General features: G+C 41.2%; 3 protein-coding genes across 3 annotated transcripts; 2 read left to right on the plus strand and 1 right to left on the minus strand.

The window, feature by feature from the left end:
- The first annotated feature begins 5,766 nt into the window (after window positions 1–5,766).
- On the plus strand, window positions 5,767–13,230 carry LOC146970271 (GTP-binding protein Rheb). Its single transcript, XM_085804147.1, has 9 exons — window positions 5,767–6,065; window positions 7,012–7,083; window positions 9,189–9,256; window positions 9,410–9,492; window positions 9,608–9,664; window positions 9,775–9,822; window positions 10,311–10,392; window positions 12,235–12,682; window positions 12,813–13,230. Exons 1-8 carry the CDS (start codon window positions 6,014–6,016, stop codon window positions 12,325–12,327), a joined length of 555 nt encoding a protein of 184 aa, XP_085660273.1. The 5' UTR covers window positions 5,767–6,013; the 3' UTR covers window positions 12,328–12,682; window positions 12,813–13,230.
- Window positions 13,231–16,392: 3,162 nt separating this feature from the next.
- Window positions 16,393–17,651, minus strand: ly97.3 (lymphocyte antigen 97, tandem duplicate 3). Its single transcript, XM_085804782.1, has 4 exons — window positions 17,597–17,651; window positions 17,192–17,261; window positions 16,767–16,889; window positions 16,393–16,520 (listed from the first exon to the last, which is right to left on the minus strand). Exons 2-4 carry the CDS (start codon window positions 17,238–17,240, stop codon window positions 16,414–16,416), a joined length of 279 nt encoding a protein of 92 aa, XP_085660908.1. The 5' UTR covers window positions 17,241–17,261; window positions 17,597–17,651; the 3' UTR covers window positions 16,393–16,413.
- Window positions 17,652–18,693: 1,042 nt separating this feature from the next.
- LOC146970273 (gamma-crystallin N-A-like) lies at window positions 18,694–21,737 on the plus strand. The gene is made up of 4 exons (XM_085803946.1): window positions 18,694–18,826; window positions 19,038–19,286; window positions 20,101–20,246; window positions 21,405–21,737. The coding sequence occupies exons 1-4, from the start codon at window positions 18,806–18,808 to the stop codon at window positions 21,538–21,540; spliced, it is 552 nt and encodes a 183-aa protein (XP_085660072.1). The 5' UTR covers window positions 18,694–18,805; the 3' UTR covers window positions 21,541–21,737.
- Window positions 21,738–23,152: the final 1,415 nt, after the last annotated feature.

Here is a 23,152-nt window from a genome sequence, read left to right on the forward strand (position 1 = left end):
CAATCTGTCTTGTATGTGACCATGATATATTTCCATTTAAAAAAGGGAAGAGGGAAAAAAGTAATTGAAAGCGCAGCATTATTTCTCAGTTAATAAAACTTCATTTTAAGGCTAACAACAGCAGTAGGCCAATACAGTGTTCAGGGTGAAAACGACCAACAAAGGCCTGAGGCCAGACCAGACCAGACCAGACCACATGGTGCAGAGGAGCTCAGGTGCACTGGTAATGAAGACTACCGGCTCAAATCCAGGGGTCGACCGTCAAAACATCCTTTAAGTTTTATGAAAGAAAACAAAAGTTTGTACCTGCTTTGATGGAGTCAGTCCAAAGATGAATTGAGTTTCTTCCCAGTCCAGCAATGGAGGTCAGATTCGTTAGCTGAGATGTCAAGTCCACCATCTTCTCGGGGACTAACCGCCTCTACCTTCTTCTCCATCATGTGAGTAAAACTGCAGAATGTTTGTCTCCCTAGTGACCAGCTGCTGTGACCATGGTAACTCTGCGAACATTCCACTCGCGAACTGTGTCACTATGAAGTTTGTTTTTTAAAGGTGTACAGAAATGGCCGTTTGTCCTGTTTGTCGCGCCGAGTTGTCACGAGCTGCAACACGAGTTTACCCGAGTAAGGAAAACAAATTTGATTGGTCGTTATCGAGCGGGCGGGATATTCAAAGCCTGGGGCGAGACCGAGCTCCGTGTGTGTGTGCGTGTCTCAGACGTTTGAATGACGGATGACAGATCCAATATCAGGCGCACGGATTATACGTCAGCCTGCACACGAAAAAAATACACACTTTCATCCCAGATTTACTCAAAAATAGAATTTTGCACAAAGTTTGGCCTACATCGTCTGATAGATGAGTTATTACACTAATTTTATGACCCAGAGTGGGCTTAAATTCAATTTTCTTTTCTGTACACCTTTAAATGTAACTATGCTAGGTAACAGTTAGCATTGCATCAGGAATGCTAGCGCGGGCTAACGACGGATGTTGCTAATTAGTTTCTATTTGTTTATACTGAACACAGGGAAACTTTATCCACTCGAGTGACTTGTTGTGTGTTTAGTAACTACTTTCACTGGCCTTCACAAAATCTTTCTGACTGAGAACTTAAAGGAAGAGACAGGGTTGTGGATATGAAGCCAGAAGTTGTAGCCGACATACTGTGGTCTACCGTAGTTAATCCGTTTCATAATGAGAAAGCCATGGTGGACTACAATAGGCCTACATCAGCATACAACTACTTCCTCTACTACACAAATAGGTAACCAATCAACATGAAAGTACAAACTAGTCCAATTTCCATTCATTTACTGTAAGGAATTCATCAACTGGCATTTTAACAAAGTCCTGTTGTTTAGCCTATTTAATTCATGGTGTCAATCAAATATTTGATCACATGGTCAATTATAGCTGGTTAATGTTTTTCAACTTGCCACTATTGCAACAGTGGTCGAATTATTTCAGGAAATTAGAAACTCAGACATCATAGGTGTGCTTCATATAGCAGGTGCAGCCTGGTCTCAGTGGAGTTAAAAGTAATAATGTCAATCCAGGCCAATCAGAGGCCGTGAAATGCTCCAGAAGGTGTAGCGGTTGCAGTACTGTAAGTGTTGGCATTATAGAGCAACCACGGCAGTGGAGCAGCAGGACAGCAGGGCAAGAGTGAGGAAGTAGCTCTGCCAGTATGAACAAGCCACCTTGGGTGAGTGTGTTGGACATATAATACATGAGTTGTCTGCTTGAACGAGGCCGTGGTGGTGTGTCAGGTGCAGAGGAGACACTTATGTTACAAAGTTCTCATTGTGGGCTGATGATTTTTATGATCATGCCACCAGAAGTAGGGACAATAGCATCTGACAAGCTCTGTTCTAGAAATTAGGATGCTTGCCAGACCATCACTGCCAGCAAGCCATAAATGTTTCATGTGGTGCTGATATGGTAATCATTGGATCCCTACAATGACACCTTGTGAGAGTTGGATAACGATGGCTGTCTTTCAGGCCTGTGTGACTCTGGACACAGTCCAGCAGCTGAGGCAGAGTCTGAAGTGTGAATTTGCCAGTTAAAAAGGCCACGTTGCATCCAATAAATAGGTAAAAGTCTGAAAGCAGTGCAAGTAAAGGTGTGGTGGGTGTCCTCACGCACCACACACATATACATATATATATAGACTCCCTGGTGAAAGATGCTGCACAAATGCATTCCTCTGAGTTAAATATGCATTCCATTTCATGGGGTTTGCGAGTGGGTCCAGGTGCCCGTTGGTGGCACAGGCCCAGCTGGAGGATGTGGCTGACTCGCTCCACTGGCGCTCAGGCTGGCATACTAACAGAGCCAGGGGTGCTTTCACAGTGAGTTGAAAGAGGCTGGCGCCGGAGCCACACACCCAGGGTTCAGAGACGCAGGCTCCAGCTGCATGTCCACTCACTCACATATAGCCAAAGGAATTAAAAGACTGGAAACCTAAAAGTGTATTTTTTTTAAACCTGCAACATGGTTTCGTGGCAGAAATATTGATCTTGTGACATTAGCAATCATGCACAACACCAACGACATCTCAGTCGCATCTGTGACTTGTTGCACGCAAGACCGTGTGAGATTAATTGTTGGGGTGAAGAAGAAAAAAAAACGAAATTTTCCAATCACAAGGGATGAAGCAATAAAAGGCTGACATGTCTAAAAGAGCTTAATGTATTATTTCTCTGAGGCCTGTGTAAGCCTTTTATTAAAGTGAAACAATCTTGTCAGACACCTGTTGTTCTTACAGGGGGTATTTATTGTTGGCCTATGTCAGCGCACTGTAATCCCTGGCTAGAACATGGCTGTATTACCAATGTGACCTATTCTTGGTCACCGTAATTTCCCGAGAGCATGTATGGGTGTGTATGTGTTCGTTGTGTGCGTGTATATGTGTTTGTGTGTGTGTGTGTGTGTGTGTGTGTGTGTGTGTGTGTGTGTGTGTGTGTGTGTGTGTGTGTGTGTGAAAAAGAGGGAGAGGCAGAGAAAGTGATAGTGTCCATGCACACAAGTGTGTATCTGTGTGTGTGTTTTCATCCAGATTGCAGGCACCCTTCAGCCATTTCAGTTGAGCTTTTCTTTTTTTCTTTTTTTTGACATCCAATGTCATGCAGAACAAATCGCCTATTGCTGACACCAGTGATTTCTTGTCTCCCGTGCTGAGAAGTGTATGTGGAGGCAAAACAGTTGGGTCTTACTGACGGGGAGGTTGGACATTTCTGTGATTAAGTAGTAATGGCCCGGGACGTGACAGGGAAGCGGGGGATTTTGTTGGTCATAGAGGGCAGGAAAAAAAAACTGCACACCCTTGGGCATATGGAGCTATTTTAGAGAGAGCATATAATTATTGCAAGAGTTTTGCTACCAAAACTCCCTAAACTGGTATTTAATGTGTGAGAAAATGTAAAAAAAAAAAAAAAAAAAATTGTAGGACCACTGTCAAGAAAATGCAACAGTCTGCATCACTTATGTTTGATGAAATTATTGACATGCATAAGTAACATTAGAGTTGAACAGGGAAGAGGACTCTCATCATTTCACCACCTTCGCAATCGCCACGCCTGCCTTGAATTCCAGTGTCTGCCTATAGGCTTAACCCACTAATTGTGGCTTTAGTTCCTATGGTATTGCCACATGCCTGTGGTTTGGTTTAAGGGCCTGCAGTTATATTAGGACCTGGGTATTTTAACTTCTGTAATGGAATACACCATCATCATCTTAAGACAATCAAGGATCTATGTCGTTGCCTGATTTATGTGTGAGGTTGTTGAGGAAGGATGTCTAATTGTGATGCACGGATTGAGAAATGTACCTCCATGCATTCCTGAGTCTGAACCAAAAACAAGAGATGGAAATAAACAGCAATTAGTCGGTTGTGTTTCTACGGGCTCGTGATAGTTGATTGAGCACTTACAGACAGGTCTATGGTTCTGTGAGTGGGTTCAGTGTGAGGTATAAATGGTGTTATGGGGACATCTACTGGTTAGTGTTAGGACAAGTGAACAGCCTTTGATTCATCTGGCAGCAGTAGTCTGATGATAATATGCTTCTAGGGATTAGCACATGTACAGCATGTACTGTGTGTGTTGTGGGATGAATTCATTGTGCTTGTTCTGTATTTCTCTTTTAATTATTCCTTTGTATGCAACGCTGCTCCAGCACTAGTGACCTTTCTGTAGTATCCAGGATTGTAGCACGGTCTACATACTGTAACCCAGTTCAAACAGCAGAAACTGAGAAATTTCTTGTTAGCTGTGAACAGTCTGCTATTTATTCTCACAATCTTCCCTCATTTTATTGATATATTGAAATGTTCTGTTTTATGGTAATTGTCTCCGTAAACGATAGATTAAATGATATTTCAAGACCTTACTCACACTGTCAGGATCTAATTCTAGTAGAAACATTTTTAAAAATCTGGTGAATTTTTAAGGCATTTAGTTTTAATTGTATTGGAATTAGCATGTGTGATTTATGTTTGATTATGGAATATGGAAATTGCTCCTTGGGTTGTTAAAACCACATCATATTTTCTGAAACAATACAAAGTACCCGACATCTCTGTCCTCACTCCATTGTGTTGAATTTTTCCATGACCCACAGTAACATTCATATTTTGATTTATTGTGATTCTATAGTGGTCATAATCTGCTCCTCTTCTTTAGTAAATGTAGTGATGCCAAAGTGTAGGACTACAAGTCAAAGAGCCCATTGTGATGCAGCATAGTCAAAGGTGAAAAGTAAAATGTTCATTGTACGTTGCATAATTGCTCCTTTCAGAAAATGTATGTATGCAGGCAGGAAGCATTTTAGTTTTGACAATTAACTCTTGCAGTTGACACATCAGCAAAAGTAATTTACTCTGGCAACAAGTGCACTGAAATTACGTTGCATTAATGGTCACTCCATGGTACTTTTAAGACGGTATATGAGAAGTCCATAAGTTATAATTACAATTGCATGACATGTGAACTAATGCTTTAAAAGCTATAAAACTATTAAACAATAAGAGACCCCGGGGTTAACCAGCTTACTGTCGCTTAAACTATAAGCGTTTGAACTATAAAATGTCATCTGTTTTGAATGTTAAATCTTTCATTTTCAAAACCATAGTTGTTCAAATCAAGTCAGTTTTTATTTGTGTTGGTCTGAACACACTATATAGAAAATATTGTGCATTATCTCAAAAAATAAATTGGTGTGTATTGAAAAAGCCTACTGAAAACTGTGTTTTAGTGAAGAAGAAAGTAGCATAATACGGAAATATTCAAGTAATGTGTAAAAATGTTATATATTCTAGTGGCAAGTGATATGAGTTATCACCCATAATTGTCTTAATATCAATACTCTATACACTTCTAAATGATCATCACATGTTTCCAATGATGCTGGGTGAGTTTATATTTATTTAAGCCTGTTTTAGCCACAATGTAGCCACTCTGATGCATAGATAATGTGATTACACAGACCTGTGCTGTGTTACATTTTTCATTACATACCGCCCTGTGTCAGTATATGAAAGAAATGTCGACGGGTTTTCCTGCCCCCTGACCCTAAACAACACAGCACGTCACAATGCACGCGACGGCCAATCACGTTCCAGAATCTTCGCGCTGTTGCCAGACGAGCAGCCGCCTCGTCCAATCAGCGCCTTACAAGACGCTCGAACTCCCGCCTTCAGCCGGCGCTCGGCCAATCAACGCGCAGCATCAATTACTAATTCATTACATTGCAAAGGGGAGTGACGCAGTTATTGTAGATCCAGATACTCCATGCTTTTTCATATGACCTGAAATAACATTTTTTCCCCCCAAAGTGTGGACGTAAATTTCCCTCATAAACACAGGAAATAAGAAGGATTCCTGCTCTTCGTCGGGAGGTCTGTATGTCTCTGAATCTCTGCTGCTCCTCCTGAAATTTTTGGATGCCATTCCGGTTGGAGGTTGCGGAGGAAGACCCCGAGGACTAGATGCGATAACCAGGACGAGATATGCCGCAGCCGAAATCACGAAAAATCGCCATCCTCGGGTACAGATCCGTAGGTGAGTTTCCGACTCAGACAGACGGAGTGTGGGATGAATTGCACCTGAAGGGCCTTTGGACGCGACGCTGAGGCTTTATTTCAGCGGCCTTTCGGGTCAATTTAAGTCCATTATGAGAGCGGTTTAACGCCTCCTATAATAGACTTAAATTATAGGGAGTATGATGATCTGTCACGCAACATCTCTGTCTGAGCGGGCGAATGAGCGCCACCAGGTGAGACATGGATGCGCCTTGTGATTTATTATCACATGGGGCCTCGCATGATGTGCAGCCTCCTACTACATCCTATGATCAGATATTGTCCACGATAACGCATCTTATTATTGATACGTTGCCATCAATGAACCGTAACGCACTCATCAGCTGCGTAAGTTGGTGGTGCCATGCCCCGTGAAGGCCTGCAATGCAAGGACCAGGAGGAGGACCACCAGGATTTGACGCATTACTGTGCAGTTTATTTTATCGCATCTGAAACCTGGAGAAGCGCAATTTGTCTGCGGTAAAAAAGGATGTTCAGGGCGGCAAGATGGCACACACAGATAGCAGCACCACCACGACTAGAAGAGGCCCAGTCAGCTTGCCAGCACTAACACACACGGAAAAGAGAAAAAAAACAAAAAAAAACGTGTAATATTCCCATGGAGACTTGTATTGTGTTCAGTGCTGCCTAATCTATAGTGAGCTGATATAATCTCTGTGCAATTTGTAAACAGATCCCATAGTATAGTGTTACAGTAGAGCTCTGTGATGGTGCATTATGGGACTTTTATAGCTTTACTGGTATTTGTAATGTGAATTATCATAATTATCTCTGCTCATTCCTTATTTTTATATCTTTTTCCTGAATATTCACCTGAGCCACTGAACGTAACGTGACATTTTTATATAAAACTTATTATAAGCTTTTGTCCCGCTGTCTCTAATCATTCTTTGTTTGTTTTGCAGGAAAGTCCTCCTTGACAATTCAGTTTGTGGAGGGCCAGTTTGTTGACTCCTATGACCCAACAATAGAAAACAGTAAGTGAGGATGCAGTGGCCTATTGCACCTTGATACATGAGCAGGGTTTCCCCCGGGAAGCCGTTCTGCTGAGGTGATGATGAACCACCCAGATCCTGTGAATCTCATCTGGTGGAGTTGTTTCCACACTGAGAACATGGCGCTGTGAAAGGTTGAAGGGTTCATGTTGCGTTTGCTAAATTTTTAGCACCTCTGCTATGAAACACAGTGGGAAACACTGACTAATATCTTGATAATGAATGTTACATGCACTCAGTTGCCACTTTATTAGGAACACTTTGCTTTTTTTTTTTAATTATTTAGCTCACGCCCATAGATACAAATGGGGTGGGCATGGTCAAAGAAACACCCATAAACTACTATTACTATTGAAATAAACTTTTTTTTTTAAGTAAGATGTAAGAGAAACCAAAAAAATTTGACCTTAATGAATGATGGGTTTATCCGCTGAGGTGTACCTAATAAACTGGCAGCTGAGAACATCTAGCCTGACACTTTAGTCTGCAAAGTGTCAGAAATAAACATAAATAAAAATAAATCAATATATTATCACACGGGACAAAGAAAAAGACAAAATATTTTAACACTTGAGTAACTGGAAACGTGTTAATGTTTGACATTTTGCCTCAAACATTACATTATCAGTCCATTAATTTCAAAATTGAATGTTATCATTAATATTTCAGCCCGCAAATCAATTAATTTCATCATCACATCAGCTCTCATGTGAGGTTTAGGCTGTAATGTCCTTGGACTCTTAAACCATTCATAAGTTATTCATGTGTGGTAATGTGTTTTATTATCAAGCTGTTGGTCAAAGCCTCAACAACAACAATTAAACCTAGTGGCCCTGCTCTCAGTTGCCATGGAGACGCCTCAGTTGTTATCACATGACCTAAGTATGTTATTGTGGTCACATGATAACAGGTGGTTATATATCCTCGCGTTTACTCTACATTTTTACAGTATAGGACGGCAACTGACAATTATTCTCATCCTTGATTACTTTCTAACTCTTGTATTTGAGCAAATTCCTACGCGATACTTATTATTTTGTCTTACCAATAGTCCAAATCTCAAAAAACGTTACATGTAATTAATATATTGATTAATTGTAAGTCTTATGTGCTATATCATCATAATATTATTTTGGCACTGATAATATGTCATTATGTAGCTTAATTGATTAAACTTAAGTTGATTAATGGATGAAAAGTGTGTTGCCAGATAATAAAAATTCAGACTATAAACTTCTTTTTATTCCACATTCTGCTTATTTGTTTTTTAGTAGACATCTGACATCATTTAAACTCTATGGTTTGATTTAATTTGAGTTGTTTCCCAGAAGAGCACAATGTGTTCCCTCTAAACAAACGTGTCCAAACACCACACCAGCTGATTTCACCAGTTTTCACACTCTCAGTCAGTCAGACAAACAAACTTTCTTTCAAGAAACTTCAGCTGAAATAGTTTTTTTGTCGAAATTAAACCCTGCTGACTGACTCTCTGATTGGTGCATGCATGGACACCCCCGGCTTAGACAGGGATCTTGCTTGAAGGTATTTGCACATTGCATTTTGCAGGACATATAGTAATCCATCAACCTCCTAAACACATATATTCCCAGACTCTCTGGAGACTTGAGTAAACTTTTACCTGTAGGCGCTTTCTCTTTTCGCCCAACATGTTCATGCTCACATACCACCCCGCATCTCTCGTCGACCGTGTGGTCTGCGTCTATAAATAATCCATGGACGGTTAACATAAAGTGAAGTATCAGCTTTATCAGCGAGATGCTGCAGGCAGCGCGATCCCTCAGTCCCACTGTAGATAATATGACCCGTCTCCAGGCAGATATTGACATTCCTGTGCCGAATGAACTCAGTGGTCCCATGCAAACCAAAATGGATCCATAACGTAACAGGGTTGTGTCTTCTTGCACATCTCGAGATCTGCAGACTGAAAACATAGGAGTAATGAACGTTTTGTTACTCTGTTATTTGTAGCTCTCGGCTGTGTCTGTTTCTTATTCTCCATCCATTAATATGTTATTTTGTTATTTCTGTTGATTCATTTGTAATTTGTCTTTTCTCTTTGACTGCAGCGTTCACCAAAATGATCACGATAAATGGACAAGAGTACCATCTTCAGCTGGTGGACACAGCAGGACAGGTAGGATGTTTGTGCATTTTTTTAGTAGCTTGTCGGGGGTTTATTGATTTCTGTGTAAATATGTGTTTGTGTATCGGTGCTGTTTCATAATTTTGGAGTTAATTCAGCTTCATGACGTCTGATTTCTTCAACTCTCTCTCTCTGTCTCTGCAGGATGAGTACTCCATCTTCCCACAGACTTACTCCATAGATATAAACGGGTACATTCTGGTCTATTCAGTCACATCTAACAAAAGGTAAACATCTACCATTTAAAAAAAACTACAAATATCTATTTCATTCTGTATAATAAATCAGACTGCACTGATTTCATGAATATTGAAGCTGAAATTTTCCTCTCATCTCTTCCAGCTTTGAAGTTGTTCAGGTTATCCACGAAAAACTGTTGGACATGGTGGGAAAAGTTCAGTGAGTGTCGCGTCTGTTCTCCTTTTACCGTCTAATGCAGTCTAAGAAACGCAGTATGTAACATATCATCCGTAAATGACATTGTGCCATTTACTTTCTCTCGAACGCAGAGTACCAATTATGCTCGTTGGAAACAAGAACGACCTACATATGGAGCGGTATGTCCTAATGCGCACTTATATATATATATTTCACATAATGTCTTCTGTACAGTATGTAAACACACGGGGAAAAAGCATTAGCCTGCTTTTAATCATCATTTCTGTTTGGTTTCTCATCACTTCAAAGGCTCCCAGAGGCAAAAAAAAAAACGAGCAAAAACTCCACATTTCTGACATATGAGACCAAAACAAAACAGCAGAGCAGATGTTAATATTTGGTTCAGGGATGACCTAAATAAAAAAAAGCAGCAGCCATTTGCACCGAGCTATAGCATGTTAGAGCTGGTCTCTGTGCGTTTTGTGTAGTCGTTCAAACACAACATACTCAAGACCAGGTTACCAGAATCAGTTACAAGAGTGGATCTTCGAGGAATTTCACTGTGGGTTTGTCGTAGCCTGCACTGCAGCCTAGCTGTGAAATATTTATGTGCTCCATCCTGACCGGCCTGCTGTCTGTGGGCTTTTTTCTCCTTCTTTTTCTTTAGAGTAATCAGTTGTGAAGAGGGAAAAGCATTAGCCGAATCCTGGAACGCTGCCTTCATGGAGTCCTCAGCTAAAGAGAACCAGGTAAGAGCCGAGCCCGTACAGGTAATAATGTGATTGTTATCAAACCTTTTTATCTGCTTATATATAAAAAAAATATATATATATATGAGCATTTGTGGCTCAAAATGACTTAATAATATACGCTGATTAGCAGTGTCGCCTCACAGTAGGAGGGTTCAAACCTGTCAGGCAGCTGTGGCCTTTCATTGTGGACTATACATGTTCTCTCTGTAGTTGTGTGGGTGGCCTCCCACAGCCCAAAGACATTGAGGTCAGGTTGACTGGCAGCTCTAAATTGCCCGTAGGTGTGAATGTGAGCATGAATGGCTGTCTGACTCTCTGTGTCAGACCTGTGATTGCCTGGCAACCTGTCCACGGTGCACCCTTACCTCTCACCTTGTGTCAGCCTGGATCGGATCCAAACATGACCGATGGATGGATGGATGGATGGATGGATGGATGGATGGATGGATGGACCAGAGTTTTATGTGACCGGTGTGACAAAGAAAGGCCTCAGTCTCATGTTATGAACTTATAATCCTTTAGGTGGACGTAGGGAGTTGATACAGAAGCAGTGAAAACAGCTATATTGTGTCTTCTGCAGCTCTGAAGGGAGTTTTCCTATGTCTAAAAATAAAAGCACAGGGAGACTTGGAGACTACACATTTGTAACAGAAAACCCGTCTTACATTGTGAGGACATCGAGATCAGAACACCTTTACCAGATATCAAGTTGCCTTATGGGTGTAGGAGGTGTAATAGGTACCATTTTTTTTATAACTTGATCTCAACATGGGATTGAAGGTCAGGATATCTCTGCCTCTATTTTTAAAAAGTTTGACAATTGTTACCTTTCTATAAAGTTATTTTGTGTGGGATCCCATACTGGATTCAAATGGTGCATGTACATATGTACTTTAATGAAACTATTTGTGTGTGTGCTGCAAACCGATACGAGTCGCTCTTCTTCAGTTGCATTTCTCACACCGCTGACCCCAGCAGTCGATAAACGTGTCACATCGAGTGAAAATATGGAGCCTGTGTTATTTTAAACAGACCTGCACTTGCCTCTAATAACTACAGGTGTCGCAAATCGGCCAGAACTGAGATATTAAAAGGCTATAAATTATTTTAAAGCTGCACTAATCAATATTGTCATCGTGTCAATTCACAGTGATGAACCCATAGAGAGTTATCACACTAAGCTCTGCAGCCTGCCTCAGATCTGTGAAACATCTTAGCAATGTTTTCACTCGGTACGCACTAGCTAGCTTCCCAGCAACAAACATACAGAGTTACTTAACCAGCATGTGAAGATTGTGGAGCACTACCAGCTGAAGAGACTACCTCAGGAGCGAATGGAGAGTGAACCCTCCTCCGTGTTTAAATAAGCCGCTGTTTCTCAACATTAGAATGACCCCTGTATGTTGTTGTGATAATACAGCTTGATACGCTGGCCCCAAGTGGCTAAAAATGTAGCTGGTCAGAAAGTTTGTCCGCCACAGTTTCCTGGACGAAGCACATTGTTTTTTATTTTAGATAACATTGATTTACATTGAGGAAGAGTCACCGACAAAAGCTCATAGTCAACAACAACACGTGCAAACAGAAATCGATTTCTGAAATCCTCTGTCCATGCTCCGATGGGTGTATTTCCCTCCGCAGCTCCCGTTCCCATGCAGGAAGTCAGCTAATCTGCCTCAAATCAAGTTAGCCAGCAGTATTTTAACTACGGACAAAGACAACGCCTGCTCTGTTGTACGTAAAACCAGTGTCTCTGCACTGCTGGAAAATTCAAAGTGGTGTGACCGAGACATGTGACAGCCTCTTGAATGTGTGTGTGTGTGTCGTTTTTCTCCTCAGACGGCCGTGGAGGTTTTCCGGAGGATGATCCTGGAGGCAGAGAAGATGGACGGTGGCGTGCAGCCAGGAAAAACATCCTGCTCCATGATGTAGAGCCGCCCAATCAACACACAGGACACTGCACTGGGATATCCCGTTACTTGAAGGCTAGCTGCCAGTTCTCCTCCACCTCAGCTGACTCCACCCTCCCCCCCCCAGGGTCCTAAATATCCAATACTGTCTATTTATGGCTCTGAATCCACTGTTCCACTGTTATTTATCAGTATTTCCTCTTCTTCCCTTTTGTCATCCTTGGTTTTCTTTGTGTGTTTGATAAAAGAAGGATGAGTGGTGGTGGTTCCCTTGTCTAATATTTCCCTCAGTCCACCACTCCTCCTCCATCTCTGTGCTCGGCACTGATGCAAAACATAGAACATCATTTGGGTGTATCAGAAAAAAATGTTTTCCTGTGCACAGTAATGTTCAGTTCAGTTCAGTTCAGTTCAGTTCAGAAAACTTTATTATCCCCCGAGGGGGCAATTTGTTGGGCGACAGGCAGAACAATACAAAAACACAAGTCAAATACAAAACAAAACAAGTGCATTTCATTAATGACAAGCATAAGGCCAGAAGACAGTAATGGCTTGATGCATCTTAGCTTCTCATTATGCCGCTCCCATACGGGCCACGAGCCCTTATCTGTTTAAATAACACAAGATAGGAGAAGACGACAAGAAATGTCACGTCTGCCATGCATACGCTCTGAAAATGGTTAAGTAAACACGAACGTTTCTTCTGATACATCACCAGCTGTTTGGTTCCTCCAATATACAGCTCTTTTTCTACTTCATCTCCACGCAGTATCCACCTCTCTGTTCCTCAGTTTTGTTTTCATAGCGGTTACTGTCAGCCAAAAAAAGAAAGAAAAAAAAGAAATCTGCATCCATTTTCTAATGTTGAAAATGTTGTACAAATGTTTTTGATTGTAATCATTAAAGCAAAAAGTGGTTATGTAAAGCAGGCCTGAGTGTGGATCATTAGTTTTGCTGATGTGTGTTTATTTAGAACAAGCAGATTTAATTCAATGTGCTTTCGCGGGAGCAGTGGAAAGACGAAGAGGATAAATACAGACAATGCTCAAATTAAAAAGTTTAAAATAGATTAAAGAGAGTGCAATGTTCGTGTGCAGGGAGGAATTTAATGAGCCAGTTCAATACAGTAAACAAAGGCCTTACTGGAGAAGAACCACGAGGTAACATCAGCAAAATCATCTACCAATACATTTTTAATCAGTGCTTCTATAATCGGTAAGTTTGGAATAGCTTGGGAATTTTGATTTAGTGAAATAACATAGAAAATTGTTGTTGCTAATTACAAACAACACAACTGGTTTTGACACACTAGGGGCTAAAAAACTTGCTGTATTTCGAACCAGATGCTGCACTTACCCACCACATTAGTAATTAACTCATTTGACATCAAAAATAGGAGGAGGCATCAAACCCACATCCTCGGTTCAACCATGCTGTGTCATTTTGGTTAAAGACACGTGAGCTCTTTCTTAAGAACCCTTCAATATTTCATCTGTGTGTTCAAAATTTTCAAAATTCACCGAGGATTGAAGCCGCAACCTCAAAACTTCAGAGCGGGTTGGGTTGGTTACCCTGAGGCATTTGTACTGACACTTCAGAGTTGTTTTTCTCTGAGTCTTTTTGAATGTTGGTCTTCAAAATGCAGCGAGACTGAGAGGGATCGAGCCCACATCCTCAAAACTTCCAAGAGCTCCTCTAAACTCTCTGAAAAAGACATTTGTTAGAGCTGTTTTAATGTTTTCTTTAGGTGCATTGTCCTCTTAACATCCAGCAGCTCTTTTGGCATTGGATTGCAGTGTTTAGTGAGTATGGCACGCTTCGATCGTACCCTTCACCTTAAAACATCTCAATGATCCTTTGAGCTGTTCCCTCTCTGGATGTCGGGCTTTAAAATTCACCAAGATGACGTTCGGTCTTCAGAATTCACAGAACCTCATACGATCGAACCTCATACACTTCTAAGCAGTTTTCTAACATGTTGAGTTACAAAAAGTTTGGACAGGCCATGTTAGATGACGGTGGTCAAGACGTAGGGGAGAGTGGGGTAAGTTGAGCCAGTGGGTAAGTTGACCCACCCCTTGTTTCTAGGAAACTATAGGAAAAAGTTAGCATGTGACCAAATATTTGGGAGGCAGGCATCATTTCATGGAGTCTGTGAAGATTAGAACCACGTGAGTAAAGTGGTTTAACATTTATGACCAAAAAATAATTTTTCCACTCTCGAGAGTGAATTTTGTCGATCATAAGTTTCATGAGAATTGTGTTTAGACCAAAAGAGATGATTGCAAATGTGTTTTATACATGGGTTGTGGTATCGTGAACTACATGAGGTAGTAAACCTAGCATGAAACTGCACCATTTTAGCTGTGAAAGCAATAAACCCAAGCTAAGGTAGCTGTGGGGTAAATTGATCCATTTGGCCAGGGGTAAGTTGAGCCACCTATCCTATACACTTAATGAATGTATTTTGGCTGTATACTGTATGTCCAAATGATTAAATCAAGATTCTGTATGTTTGTGATTACAGTAAGTATGTTCCTATAAACAGGAAAAGTTGTTTATAGTGAGGCCAAACTTTACTTTCAAAGAAAAATATCTGGGATTCTTCCCAAGATGCCACGTAATTGCAAAACTCCCCAAATCTCAGTGAGTTGGTGGCTCAGCAGGAAGTCCCTGCAGCTTGTGTTCACCTGTAACCTGGACAGATGAAATATTAAGTAAAGGGGGAGGTAGGATATGGATGGAAGGAAAGAAAGGGGGGTTGATCAATTTACCCCACTCCTATGGTCAACTTACCCCATTCATGGGGTAAGTTGAGTCACAAGACCACTTTTTTTGAACATGCTATATTTTAAAAACAGTTATATTTACACTCATTCTGTTAATTTGTAGGGATGCAAAACATCCTGAAATATATGCAGATGTGTTAGTTAGCAACAAAACTATAATTGTCTTGATGTAGTGATCCTGAATACAAAAAGTGGCTCAACTTACCCCACTCTCCCCTACAAGTAGCAGGATCATTCAGAAGTTTTAGCCTTGTACAGTAGGTTTGATCCTGAGGAAACTGGTTGTATTTGGAAATCTCACACCCAGAGGAAAGACTCGAAGGTTGTAAGACGTAGAGACGGTTGTGCTGGTTCAAGCTCGGGGTGTTGGAGGACTTCAGTAGCTGTAGGGTCGTGGGATTGGTCCCTGTGAGGTTCGTTAACTTTTTAAGTCCGATGGAAAGAGTCGAAATCTCCCAATAACTCCTGCTCAACTCTTTTTTTTAAACACCAGAGGGAGGCATGTGCTATATATAGTAAATTCACTCATACATACTGTATATACACATACTGTCTACTCTGTACTGTATATACATGAGCCTCATGAGGTTCAAACTCATCCACAAGCATCTTCCAAGGAGAACTCCAACACCATGAGCTATTTGGCCTGATGACTGACCTTTTTTTTCCCGGAGATTGCAAAAAAATACAAAATTTGCCTTGAGTGTTGAACTTCAACATTCACCCACAGGCCCTCAGGATCCAACCCAAAACGTCAAAACTCTGGAGCGATCCTCCTACTCCCTCTGCTGCTTGAACAGAAACTCTCGAGCTTGATATCGCAGAGAGATTTTTTCAACCACTTTTCATCGGCACGCTGACACTTATCTCATCTTGATTCCTGGAAGTTTGATCGAGCTCTGTAGCGTTATTAAACGCTTAATGATACAAGAAGATAATCAAAGATATATTTTTGGTCCTAAAAGTGATGATTATTTCTGCTGTTTCCCATGATCATGACAGACAGATTAATTAAGTCACTGACCTGATGTGGTGGTTAAAAAGAAAGTGAAAGAGTTTCAAACATAAGCAGAAACACAGGCACATGCTGTTTTTCAGACTCCTTTATTCGTCAGGATAAGAGGTTTACAGTGTTTATTTCTTTTTTCTTTTCTTTTTTTTTTTGGTTGTTTTTAATGTAGCTGCTGAATTCGTACATGTGCTCACACCAGGAAGTCGGTCGCAGCCTGCAGAAGTCACAAGGGGGTGAATTCCTCCATGAACGTGCGCCTACTCCAACAGATTGTAATGTCCTTCGATTTTTCTTTATGGTTAAAACCTTAAAGGGTGTTGCACATGTCGTCGGTACAACACGTCATCTGGATGTAGGAGTTCATCCTCAGCATTTCGCAGTCTGACATGGCCATGCATTTCTGGTAATGGCCATCTAGGAACAGAAAGAAAGGAAAAGGGTTTCTTGTTTTTTCTTCAAACTGAAATGATGTCCTTTTATTATGTAAGAAACACTTAGTTTCTGACTTACAGAAGTTGTTGTCAACTCTTACTTGCTATGCAGCAGTGAAAATTGAGGGGTTTTTTTTAGCAGTGATGACCTCTGAGCTGTAACTTATCAAGAGCTCACAGCAAAGACAGTATTTTTAGGTTTTGTACTCGAGATGGTGTATATACGTACATGGCTCTCTGAGGAAGTTGGCGGTAGCACAGGCATCCTTTCCTGGTTTGCACGTCTCCACGCTGAGTTCACAGTCGCCTCCGGCCCTTTTGGGGACGCAGCGGTGGCAGGTTAGGGCCTCACCTGCAAAAGAAAAGCAGAAAGAAAATATTCAAGTCATTTTTTCTGAGGGATTCTCGTTTAGTTCTTTAAAAATGTTTGCACGTTGTTATGATGATTTGATTCATTCCTAGAAGAGGATTGAGACGCATTGTCAGTCTTGTCAACTGCTTTTTATACATAAATTACTTTCACTTCTGAGATAAGAAGTGAAAAAAGACCCGTCTGGTCTGCAGTGATTGTGCTCCTGTGCAAAAGTGTAAAAGAAATCATGTCTCCCAGCTCAGGTTTGTGTTTGTTCAATGGAGAATCAGTGACAGACTCACCGGCTGTAAACAGCAGGGCGACGGTTAAAGCCAAGACCAACAGCTTCATTGTTCTGTTCAGTAAGGTAGCCTAGAGATAAAGCACAGATTTGATAATACAATATGTACCGTACCTTTGAGTGCAGCTTATTTCACATGTCGCACGTCCTCTGTTGCATACAAGTCTCAGACATAGTAACATAATGTGATTTTATATATTTTTACGTAACTGTATTTAAATATTTGACACCAATTCAATGTGGTAATAACATTTCATTGGAAATACATATAATTTCTTTTAGCACATATTGATTTTTTATTGATTGCTATGACATAGGCCTATATTAAATTAAAAAGAAGAAAAAAAACACCTTAAAGGTTAAACACACAGAATAAGAGAAAACCTGTCATTCTATGTGCACATACCTGTTTGATTTGTCTGTCTTGGTTTCTGTCAATGACTGAGACTCACTTATCGACTCTCTCTCTTTTTATACCTATTCCCGCTTTGTTCTGTCATGGCAACTCCCATTAATTGGTGTATCTCTGTTAAGTCTATATACTTAGCACCTCACTCACCCTGGGTACACTGTGTGCAGGGGTTAGAGTTTCCCAATGTTCAGATGCTTGCATTATGCAACAGCCGTCCGCCCTTTGTCAACTACTGTACATAATTTATGAGACTTTTGTAAATATTAATGTGTGTGATTGTCACAGACTGAAAGAAAGATTTATACGAGTGGGATTTGTACCTTAAGAGGACAAGTGGATATTAGTCAAAGGTACAGTATATTTGCTTTAGGTGGATTACGCCTGATCAATATGAGGTATATAATACCTTTGGCTTAGTTGTCTTTAACTAACATTCACACCAGATATGAACAGACACTGGATAAATACAAAGCATAGAGTTGAATGAAAGAAATGAAAGAGAATAAAACAGAAAAGTGGCTGATTGTTATAATTTTAAAAAAAAATGAAGGATCTTTTTACCTCCTCAGGTGAATCTCCTGCAGTGTAAAAGTTTAAAGAGATAAAAAAAAATACAACAAAGAAATTCTCTAATCTCTTAAACTCCACCTCACTGAGTTTTATCTCTGCCTCTGTACATGAAAAACAGGTTTTATCTGTTTTTGTGTCCTGCTCCACCTGCTTGACCTCAAATCTTTTTTGCTGTGTAATGTTGTAACAGAGAGGATAAGTGGCTTTAAATCCACTGTAGATCGACACCTTTCCTCCTTTTTTTCCCCTCACATTTCCCCATTTTATTTACACTTTCCCTCCCTGTGTTTGTTTTCGCTCCTCGCCTCATCCCCTCATCTTGGACACAACCCAAATATTACTCTGCAGCCTCGACTGCGAGTGCACCATCACCCTCAAAGCCCCAATCAAAGCAAAATCTCTCTCCCATCTATTGTTTCGCCCGTCTAGAGCCAAAGTCCAATATCAGCACTGGCACATGTAAGGGAAAGTGTCCATGTGGCAAAATGTCTAAACCCCCCATTGTTGCGCCTTTGTTGCGGCGGCCTCGCGATACCACCGAGCTCTCAGTCGGCCATATATATGTGGGTGTCCAAAATTTTTCAGCTCTTATACAGTTGTCAGTAGTTTTGGAAAACAGCAAACTGTGGAAAAATGTCTCAGTACTCAGGAAAGGTGAGTATCTATCACACCAACAGGGATGCAGCCACAGACGGCAGAGTGTTTCCCAAAACAAAAAAAAGTCAAACACAAAAAGACAGTGATGTAGATGTCTGACCTCAGATATTACACTTTCTGATTGTGTGTGTGTGTGTGTGTGTCAGAAATTTTCCTGTGACAAGGAACAAAACAAAAAAAACAACAACAACGTTAATCTTCAAAACAGATCGTGTTCTATGAGGGGAAATGTTTCACTGGGAGGAAGCTGGAGATCTGCAGCGACTGCGACAACTTCCAGGACCGAGGCTTCATGAACAGGGTCAACTCTGTCCGTGTGGAGAGCGGGGCCTTCGTCTGCTTCGACCACCCAGACTTCAAGGGCCAGCAGTACATACTGGAGCACGGAGAGTACCCTGAATTCCAGCGCTGGAATGCCCATAACGATCACATGGGCTCCTGCAGGCCAATCAGGATGGTAAGAGAGACTCTGTGTGTGTGTGTGTGTGTCTGTGTCTCTGTGTCTCTGTGTGTGTGTCTGTGTCTGTGTGTGAGACCAGAGAAAGACCCCAGGGACAGACAAATATTTGGTTGATAAAAAAAAAAAGGCAGACTGGCACATGTGTGGCCTCATTTGTGCAGCACACACCTGTTATTTAGATAAATCAAAGTCAGGGCTCATGCATGAAGTTAGTGGTATAATAGCCCTGAGGCTCATCATCAGCAACTGGCAGCTTCTCACATCACATCACATCACGACGTAGATTTACACCGCCGTCGTGCTCGGCTGAAAGAAAAGCCAGGGCCGTTGTATAGGGGAGAAAGGTGATGATAATTCTAGGGGCCCAGCGCCCAGTAGAGCCCACAAAAAAAACCCAGTAGTCTAATCTCTGTATGACTGAATTATTCTGCATAAGACCCTGACTAATACTCATAGTAATGCTGCATTAGCATCAAAACAAAGTAGGCTAAATAAAAAATGACAAACGTAGTCTACGAAAAAAAGTGGAAAAAGTCAGGGGCCCACTTTAGTATTCTTTCAGGGGGCCCAGAATTCCTAGCTACGGCCCTGAGAAAAGCACTTCAGACACAGATGGTGAGCTATACATATCGCCAACTTTTCGATTTCTATAGGTGTAAATGTTAGTCCCCCCTTTTTCTTTGCAGTGAGGTGAAGCCAAACACTGTTGCTATGACTCAGCAAGCTGGCATGTCATTATCCTCTCCCCCCCCCCCTTCCCACCCTCAACCCTAACCCTAACCCTCACCCCCTCCTCCCCCCCTCCCCACAGCATGGAGAGCACTACAGGATGGAGCTGTTCGAGGTAGACAACTTCGGCGGCCAGTGTGTGGAGCTGTGCGACGACTGCCCGTTCCTGCAGGCACGAGGCCTGACCAAGAACTGCATTAACTCCCTCAGGGTTTACGGAGACGGAGCGTACGTGTCTCTCTGTGCAGCCAGTGTTTGATTTCACACAAAGGACACACACGCACACACACACAAAACATACAAAACATCATCTAGAATATGTCGGGTCTATTCTTCTCCTTCACTGGTGGTGGTGCTGGATGGATGAACTTCTGTGAACTTTTACCAACTTTGTGTGTGACCCCATCTGAACCGTTAAAGGTCACCGTAATTTCTCACGTGCCTCATTTGGTATTTAACCGTGCAGGTGGTTTAATATAGGGCACGTCGTCCAGCTGTGAGGACAAATTAATTTTTGTCTGTGGTGCCAAAAGCTCTTGAAAAATTTTACTAATTAAGTTTTTTCCCCTTCATTACCTAGGACTAAAAGGAAAGCAGGGAATATAAGGGTCCTTAACTAGACTGAAATCAGATGAATTGATGATCCCCATTTTGATTTCTAGACTGGGATAGTTTGTTGGCACACAAGAAAAATACTGTTATAATAAAATATATGATACATACACAGACATTTACAATATACAAACACACAATCTTACAGGTAAGAGGCTAAATACCTCTCCTAATAACTTCAGGTGAGACGACAGGAAAAACTAAGTAACTGGGAAGTGATTTAATTCTCTACATTTCATTTTTCTAATGGTGTTAGAGGCACAAACACAATCCCTTCGATCGATCCTGATTGTGTTACAGTAAACACCTCAAAGTTGGACTGTGCTTTAAGGTGCTGACCATGAACCGCAATGTATTCCTTCCTGGGTGTTGGGTCGGCTGTATCGCATCTTTCTCTTCATTACCTGTCGCCCCCGACACTGAGAACATAAATCATCCTCAAAATATTGTATGTTTTATTTATAAAGAAAAGGGAAAAAAATCTCACAGGTGAACCAAAACAATCTTCACGACTACAAAAAGGTAGGTGAGACAATGTGTTATACTTGCCCTTTTACAGTATAAACATCTATTTTAGATGTACACAACCCAAGAGAGGAGGAATACTGTCAAATACATATCATAAATTTTAACTCGTATGTTTTAGAAGTTGCCTCATTTACACATTTTGCCACATACGCATACCTGCCTTCCTTTGGCTTTCCTCTGTGACACTGAATATTGCACATTCAGACTTCATCATTATAAACAATTATGTATTTCCCCCCCAAACAGCTGGGTGCTGTACGAGGAGCCTAACTACCGTGGCCGCATGTACATCGTGGAGAGAGGAAGCTACTGCACCCACATGGAGTGGCAGGCGGAGAACCCCAACATCCAGTCTGTCCGCAGGGTGGCCAACTACTTCTAAAACCGTCTCAGTGTGTCTGTCACACGGTGCGATGGGGATAAGAAAAATAAAAAACACTGTAGAGTAATCGCATTCTGACTCTGTGAGGCTGTAAAAAGAAATAATAATAATAATAAAAGATGAATAAAATGTTTGACATTGTTGGTTGATTTATTTTTGTACTGAATTATTCAAAAGCTAAAATAAAGTAGTGATCCTTACAATATCTTCAATTTCCCCTTTTTTTCTCTCTCCTTTTTTATGTTCACTCTTTTGTGAAACTTCCAACTTAACCATCGCATTACACTGTAGAAATGGCTGCAGGCTGTGATTCAGGTAATTGCTTTCTGTTATACGCCATAACTACAAAACCTTTTTAAGTGCTTTTCCACATACTAATGGATTCATTACTGGGTTATACAAAGCGTTGTGTGAATAACACTGAACACAGATTATCAGATGGATGGATGGATGGATGGATGGATTGATGGGCATTTTATTCACCCAGGAGATAAATTAAATGCGTTGATATTAAAGAAACATAATCAACAGAGCAAAGTGCAAACAAACAAAACAAACTTACAAGGACTTAAAAAGCAGTCAGTCGGCCTTTCAGCAGACTCATTCGCTCATAGAAATGAATCGTTGGCATTCAGCAGTCCACAAAAGAGAGTGTGTGTCCTCTCTGTATAGTTTATAATATACAGTGTATAAATCAAGAGTGAAAGAGACATATTGCACAGGTTGAAGCAGCGTATCGGCACCTGCCCTAGGGAGCTCTGCTACCACCTAGTGTCATTTATCTATTTTACTGTGAAGTCGTGACGCTCACCTCAGGGTTTTCAAAAGGGGGAGCACAAAGGAGACTTTTTTTTTTCAGCTGCAGAGACACAAACACATGAAAATACACGAACGCTCCAGATACAGGAGGAGGAGGAGGAGGAAGCTGATGCACAGGAGCACAAACTTTGAATCAGTCGTGGATGGATGAAGCTCTACATGGTGTTTATCCACCCCTACTGTATATATTCAGCTTGTGTTACAGTTTTATCACATGTATTGAGTTGTATAATGCAGAATAAGTGAAGATTGGCTGCCATGTGTTGCGTTTACTGACATCAGGGCATAGTTTCATGTTTGTTTTCACTGCCACTGCATCAGTTCTTCACCCTGTGCTCTCTTTCTTCTGTGGATGTCACATCACGGTTGGACCTTTAATGAGTACCAGTGCTTTTCGCTTCCGACTGTCATGACAACAGACCATCTATCTTTACAAGGTTTCACTCGTGGGCTCTATTGAGTTACAGGGTCAATATGGGACGGCTTAATGAGGAAATGCTTTGTCTTGAGTTACACTCAATGGCACTAGTTTAACGGCGATTACCTATGGCTAACCTTATTCCTCGGCCATTTGCTGCACGGATTGGCCGGGTGTCACCCAGCGTGCCATTAGTCTGGACGTCGAAGACGAGAAAGACAGAGAGGGCTGAGAGCGAGGCTTTAATGGCATCTTAACAATGTCACTGTTGATTTTCTGCAGTGATGGGATTCGTTATTTTACACAAAGGGACTGAAGTTTTTCAGACAGAATGTGTCTTGAATGTGACAAAGACAACTATGTGCCAGGATACTT

Source organism: Trachurus japonicus, chromosome 17 (genome assembly GCF_045865225.1).
Source record: "Trachurus japonicus isolate A0001 chromosome 17, Traja_1.0".
Classification (NCBI taxonomy): Eukaryota; Metazoa; Chordata; class Actinopteri; order Carangiformes; family Carangidae; genus Trachurus; species Trachurus japonicus.